General features: G+C 38.7%; 1 protein-coding gene across 2 annotated transcripts; it reads right to left on the reverse strand.

Annotated features, from left to right (window-relative positions):
- Positions 1–592: 592 nt before the first annotated feature.
- On the reverse strand, positions 593–6,670 carry tigara (TP53 induced glycolysis regulatory phosphatase a). 2 transcript variants are annotated; one of them, XM_030425432.1, is made up of 6 exons: positions 6,360–6,670; positions 4,931–4,968; positions 4,717–4,838; positions 4,349–4,399; positions 4,091–4,201; positions 593–2,075 (listed from the first exon to the last, which is right to left on the reverse strand). In XM_030425432.1, the coding sequence occupies exons 1-6, from the start codon at positions 6,581–6,583 to the stop codon at positions 1,692–1,694; spliced, it is 930 nt and encodes a 309-aa protein (XP_030281292.1). In that variant the 5' UTR covers positions 6,584–6,670; the 3' UTR covers positions 593–1,691. The 2 variants fall into 2 exon arrangements, with proteins under 2 accessions (XP_030281292.1, XP_030281291.1); XM_030425431.1 differs by having other exon boundaries at positions 4,322–4,399; positions 6,360–6,665.
- Between the last annotated feature and the right edge of the window lie 546 nt (positions 6,671–7,216).

Consider the following 7,216-nt stretch of genomic DNA (forward strand, 5'->3'; position numbering starts at 1 on the left):
AAAGATAGGAGCTACATTGATTCATCTCACTACTCAACCACAGCTTCATGCAAGACTCTACATATATCTATATCTACAGATCACTAATAAAAGTAATCTTTTCAGCAAACCGTTGCATCCTGGTGGAAATGGTAAAACTGGGAATGTCTGTTGATATTTCATTCCTTTCCTCTCATCCTATTTTTACATTTTCATTCCGCTCAGATTATAGTGATTAAGTCTCAAGTATCACGCATCAAGTATTTTAGTCACCTCACATTTACATTTTTCCTGACCATGAACATTATGACAAATGCATTTTTTTGCCAACCAATCCAAAAGCCACGGATATCGCATGGTTGTTATGCACACAGCCAATTGGTTATATAACTGGCAAATATTAGAGCTGAACAAACAAAGTCCAAATGAAGTAACATCAAATAGAAAATATAAACATTTGTTTCTCATATCAGCATATGAAATAAATGTAGGTGGCCTTGTACCTATATGATGTAAGATTATTGAAATGAAAGGCTTGATATTTTCATGAATCCGAATGTAAAATACATCCTGTACATCATGCAGGGATGAACAAATGAGACCGAGCCTTGACTTAATGTCTGAGTTCTACGTAGTTTTATTTGTTTATATTTAGAAAATGAACAAGAAACCGGTAATAGCTACATTTTCTTCTTCAAGAACTAAAGAGTTTTCACTTGCTTTCAGTCACTGAAAGTGTTTCTCATACAATCCAATTCAGTAGTCATTTACTGTACATTCTCTTGATTATGGTATGGAGCGGAGTGAAAGTAGACAAAAAGTGCATGAGCCCCACAGCACAAAACGTAGACTGAACTCTTGCTTCTCGACAAGCTTTTGTCCTTGTTGGCCGAAGTGTTAATTCACAACAATGAAAGAGTCACTGATTTCCAAAAAGTCAACACTGCTGCGGTCCAGCTCTGTGTTCCTACACAAAATCCATGAACTTCAGGAGAGTAAAAATAGAAACACGTACTCATTAGAGCTGAAAGTCGCCCACATTTACAGTAATGAACAGCCAGACAGTGACAAAGTAATGATGGCACAGCCCTGCAACACTAACCGTCTGAGTTTAAATGAAGGTGCTCAGACCTTTCATGCAAAACATCTTCTAAAGGACAAATAGACGATTGGTTGGAATATGTAATTCAATATAGATGAAAAGTTATGTTGCATACTCTTGGTAAACAAAAAAAAAAAAAAAGAACTTTATAAATTAAGAAGGCAATCCAGGCCCTCTGAATGTAAGAAAATGTGTGAATATGTTTTGACCTCTAGGTGTTCTCATGTTGTTGTTGAGACCTAGTGACTGGAACATGCTGTCTTTTCCAGTGATTTGTCTTTTTCAGTGATTTAGCTGCAATAATAAAAGGCCTATTTATGTTTCCTTCTTAAAATGTCAAATGTTTTTTTTAACGATTAATTAATTAAAAACTTCCCCTAAGATTTTTCTGGGGGGATAATTCAATTGTCAAAACATGCTTTTATTGAAAAGCCAGGAAAAACTTTGTCCATCCATTAAATTCAAAAGTGAATAAATAAAATAAATTAACTGTATTGTGACTGAGCAAATGAATGAAATAAATGAAAAACCTTTGTGAACCTGATTGTTACTTCCTTCTCTTGGTTCTCTCAAACAGATTCCTTTAATAAACCCTCTCTTCATTGAGCTCCTACTGTTTAACATGGTCGCCCCTGTGTATGAACACACAGCTCATCCTTGACACTTTGAACCCGTCTTGCTCTTTTCTCATGGTGAGTATAAACCGACACAGACCTGTGTTGGGACTTAAAGAGAACATATGTGCCCTGTCAGAACCTGGAGGCAAGGCGCAGTGTAACTCCTCCACAAAGTAACGCACTGCCACACACATGTAGGCCCCGTGGGTGACAACCAAAGCATGGATGGGGATGTCCCTGACACCGTCGTCTGCCTTTCCCTCGACAGGAGAGGTTTCTGGTATCGCAGATATGGAGGTTTCATCCTCCCATCTGTCATGTTCGGTCCCAATCTGCTGGAGCATTTTCTCCATAAACTCTTTGACCCGCTCCTTCACCTAAACACAGTAAAATCCGTTGTAAACTGCGCCATGCTTCTCTTGCATTTTCTTCCTACACTACCTGCATACGTCACGGAAATACGACAGTAAAACTTGTTTTATTCTCAACAACATAGTCACAACCTTCCCCACAAAAGCACACAAAACAACTCCAGTTTCATCCTGACACAACAACCTGTTACTCGTTTAGGAAAACTGGGAGGGAGGCCTCTAGCCGACGCTGATTGGGGCGCTCGGTGCTTACGTCAAATCTATCTTTGTATATCTGCATCATCATCATCATCATCATCATCATCATCATGTGCTGGTCACGTATTGGGTTGGACAAGGGTCCATGTCCAAGACAAGATGAAGCCTGATGACCTATCTTTGAAATAGAACATCCTTCCCTCCGACATCCCCCTCCCCCGGACATACACACACACAAACGCAGACACACTTTCCTCCCACGCAGCCTCTTGCACAAATAACACAAAGCTAAGTGGTGACTTTTTAATCAGGGGCAATGACGAACACTCTGCAGTTGTTTGACAGTAGAAAGACATGTACTTTGATCCTCCTGATGCACACCAACTATTCTGGCAGATACAGAAGAAATACAATCATGTGGATGCAAAGAGGCCCTGACACAGCATATCAGATCCATGCAGAGTGAGCGGTAGTGTAAGGAAATTGGTGTCTTCTGCCACCTAGTGGAAGCATGAGTGTATTGTGACAGGACTTTTAATCTGGGTCCATATCTGAAGTTAAAAAAACAAAAAGAAAAAGGGATTTGGTTATCACAAGGATAACAGCTGGGCAACCATTTTCTAACAGTTAAGTCGATCTGTCCAATAATAAGTCTACAAGCTAAGATCATCTCAGCAATTAAGGTTCAGTTCCACCATTAATATATGAAGAATTTCATTATTGGCAGAAAGTCTTGTTTTAAGGCATCAACATTTTCGGCAAATCACCAGTTTGACCACCATCCTGATACATTGAAGATGTCTTAAGTTTGTGCTCCAAGAAAGACTAAACAATTACATTTCAAATCAAACCAGCGACATGCCTCTCCAGAGAAAAGGTCCTGTCAAACGAGAACAGGGCTGCCCAGAGTTGCGCCACCGGACCAAAGTTTGTTCACCACAAGGTTCAATTTGGTGCACCAGACGCTTCTAGCAAAAACATATGAAAATAAATAATCCAAGAAATATAATACTGTTTATGCCCTTTTATTTTCTGGGAGGTAAAAATGCTCTTTAAAAGTGTAGGATCCCTAATTATGTACCTATTTTGTAATCTTTGCATGTTGGGCAGAGTGACACAGAAAACCAGTTCAGTTAGGGGAACTTGGCATCCTATCTGAACAATAAAATACAATAAAATATAACACAATAGGAGCTTTTGGCTTGTGGCCCGACATTAAATACAATTTTGATCCTCCAAGGGAAAAGGTTAGGGCACCCCTGAAGGAGAGCCGTTTGTAATTTTTTTTTTATATTCTTTTCCTTACTCATTTTCCTTAAAAAAAGTCACATTAAATACTATATTATCTATTCGATTTCTATTATTTATAATGCTGGAGGACAATAAACTACATGTGTAGCAAGTACATTTTTTACAACACTGAATGCTAGTCACGAACTGAAAGACGAAAACTTACTGAACTGGACATCACTTGGTATCAGGGCACACAGATTGTTTGATGTTATAATGAGTGAAGGCTGATTTGATCATGTCTATGAAGCAGAAGGTTATAATTTCAACCTCCATGCAACATGTCAATGCAGACACGCTGTAGCTTAGTTGGAGTTTTCAGTGTGGGATTATTTGTATTTGTTATTATTCATGATAGGGTATTAAAATACAAACATTAAAGTATGAACACTAGAATAAGAATGTTAACACATTACTTGTTAAAGAGAGCAAAGACATGGCAAAAGACAGGAAAGAGGACTGAGAATGAATAAAATAAAATAAAATAAAATGAAATAACAGGGATAATAGATACTGGACCCTTCTGTCCTCACCTGTTCCTGAGTCTCCCCTCCTGGAGGGGTGAAGCCTGGAAACGACTGACCGGCTGCCTTGGCCATCTCTTTCACATCCTGCAACCGTCCTCCCTCTGCTACCCCAAAGCTCTGAAAAATAAGTAACTGACTCAGGTTTATTACATAACAAGTAAATATACCTCACTTGAGTGTTTGTGTGGGAAAATACTTTTGTTAAAAACATGTTCACACAAAAGGAAAGGTACTCACTATCTCTTTAAGTAAAGGGTCACGCACCATCTGTAGAGCAGAACAGCTGCTGTTGCGTTTCATTATTGTTGCAGCAGTCTGGAAGAGATAATGCACAATCATCTCGTCAAATCCTGACATGCTGTTGTTATCTCTCTACAGAGAGGAGCAGGTTTAGCCCCAGATGTTTCTCATGTCTTACTCCCGCTAACTACCAATCTATGATCATAAAGGGAGTTGATGTGGAAATAAAACCATTGAGTGTGGATGAACATACAGTCTAATGGACACAGTGGAGTGTATTTCCATTACATCTAATCATGCAGTGAAATAAATATATCCTGCAATGTTTTACTCATTTTTCATCTTAACATTCATAAGATTCCTGCTCCCACTGTACAAGTAAAGCATTGTACCTGCTGGGCTCGCAGCATATCACTAACAAACACACAGCTGAACGTGACATCTTTCAGGTAACAGCCTGCAGCCTCGGCCTGCTGCAGCCCGGTCTCAGACAAGGGACAGTCTATAGCCTGGCCTGTGTTGAGAAGAAGGGCAGGATATAAGCAGGAAAACAGAAAGCACAAGAAAGAGAGAGCAATTAATCTTATGTGTTCAATCATACTCTACCTTGTAGCAGGCCTTCTTTATTGTAACGCGTTTCTCCACTGCAGGAAATAAAGGATTTATCAATGTCACAGTACCATTATTAGGATAAAGGTGTCCATAACACATTAGTTAAAGATGCTCTGGGAGGGCTACTGTTCGTATTTAAGGAGTACAGTCACTGCTCCACTGTGCTGACTTATTAAGCCCCAAAGATCTGGAGCAGTCTGCCCAAAGTTATTAGGGGCTCTGAATCTATTGACACTTTCAAACCAATCTTAAGAAATATCAAGATGCAAAAAAAAAAAAGAAAGAAAAAAAAAAGTCTTTCTCTTGATGTGTTTTTTTAACCCAATTTTTGTTTCATCTTGCTTTTTTAATTCTATTCTATTTTACTTTCTTGAAGGGTTTGAACCTGATGGTTGTTGTATCTTGTCATATCCTGCTGTTTAAATGAAAAATATATAGTCTATTTCTTGTCTTTTTTTAAATCATACATGTTATGGATACCTGGTTTCTGTTGAGCACTTTGTTACTTTATTTCATGCTATATAAATAAAATGAACCTTTCAATTTGCTTTCACAGTTTTCTTGAATGTGAGATAACCTGATGTCTTTCAATGGTTTTACATACAGTAATGAAATCCACAGATATTTCATTTACAATTATATAAGGAAACAAAAGCAGCAATTTTTTCCGGTTATTGGCTCAATTATTTTTTAATTATTGCCTGCTTATGTTTATTTGCACAAAATGTCTCATCGATACGCGTTATATTTGCGCAGTTTCTCTTGACACCTACATGTGCCAATGATTTATTTATATACATTTATCATTATAACATTCACATTATTATTAGTTTGTTTTACAGAGTTGTTTTTTGATAGTGACTGAGGACGGAGAATACACCCATCATTAATTCTGACCTCTGGTGGTCATGAGGAGGTACTGCAGTGCCTGAACCCGGCATGAATACAGAGCACCGTGAAGTGGACCGGGACATGAGTCGTCGCCAACCGCTCAGCACATAAAACTGTTCATGATTGCAGTTGTGTGCTGAAGTTGTAACAAAAGCAGGCTATGTCAAAAATAAAAGCTTGAACACTGAGCTGACACTGGCAAGGTGTACCTGTCAGTAATGCAAGTCAAGGCTGTGTGACACCTGTTGGCGTTAGCATGCAGCTAAAGCTAAATACCGTCTGTTAAGTAACCACTTTAAAAGTACGGCAGCCGAATACGCACCACGAAGAAGCTTTACATGTTCACTGTCAATTTTTTCCACACATGTGAATATGTAAACATAGTATTACTTAATTAAAACTAGCTTACAGTTATTATGTCCACCAGAGAGACCATGAACTATAGCCTTTTTAAAGTAGGACAAGCAGAGCGGCACTGCTGAAAACAAGTTTTCAGACACAGTGAATATAAATAAATGTCAGCCGTACTTACTGACGAACCAGGGTTAGCCCAAATGTTAGCGCTTTCATCCTCTGGAAGGAACCGACGGAGAAGTATTGCATTAAGCTCGCTGTGTGAGTTAAAAACACTGTCCTAAAGAAGACTACAGGAGGCGTCTCCCGCCTGGAGAGGAGCTGAGGTTGACGGACAGACATGTGGACCACTCCGGTCAACATTGTTGGGAGGAACGCGCTACACGAACTGGCCCGGTCCATAGTTACCTGAAGTTAAGAGAACCTGAAGCACCCGCTCTACACTGTGTTCCTCTGCAGTAAGGTGCGACAGCCCTCTTCTGATTGGCTCTTCAATTAAGGTAATGTTACCTGCAGCACAGTCACTGCGCTTAAGCCTTAAAGGAGCACTATATAGTTTTAGATAAGGAATTCAAACTCTGAATGTTAACATTTACAATATTAATGAGAAAATAATACAAACTCAGACCCATTTATTTTCTTCGCCCATAACTAAATAAGCTTTTCTCGGAGGAAAAGTAAGTCCCCTGAACAATGTTGGAAGCTAGAAAGGTGGCAGGGTCCGCCACATATAAACAAAGTAAAGCAGTATGAGTACAATTATAGGTACCTGAACTTTACTTCGACTTAACTACATTTTGAGGCAAATACTACACCGTTACCTTTATTTTATGACTTGTTTACTGGTTCCTTTGCAGATTGCGTGCTGCATCAGAAACAAAGTAGCACATTTCTACTTTAAACTAATTTTTTTTATTGTCATTCAGATAAACAAAAACAAAAGCAACTGATTCTGATAAATGCAGAATATCATTTCCGATAATCTGCCATGCCAATAATTGGTCAACCCATAGTATACAGTTTATATGTACATGT

The sequence above is a fragment of the Sparus aurata genome, chromosome 8 (assembly GCF_900880675.1).
Source record: "Sparus aurata chromosome 8, fSpaAur1.1, whole genome shotgun sequence".
In the NCBI taxonomy this organism is placed as follows: Eukaryota; Metazoa; Chordata; class Actinopteri; order Spariformes; family Sparidae; genus Sparus; species Sparus aurata.

Bases quoted from the DNA above. Each gene is read 5' to 3' on its own strand.
- tigara (XM_030425431.1), bottom strand. From the start codon at position 6,583: ATGGACCGGGCCAGTTCGTGTAGCGCGTTCCTCCCAACAATGTTGACC. The intron at 4,839-4,930 runs GTAGAGTATGAT...TTCTCAACACAG, and splicing joins TAAAGAAGGCCTGCTACAAG to GCCAGGCTATAGACTGTCCC. The intron at 2,076-4,090 runs GTGAGGACAGAA...TACTGTGTTTAG, and splicing joins GAGGGGAGACTCAGGAACAG to GTGAAGGAGCGGGTCAAAGA.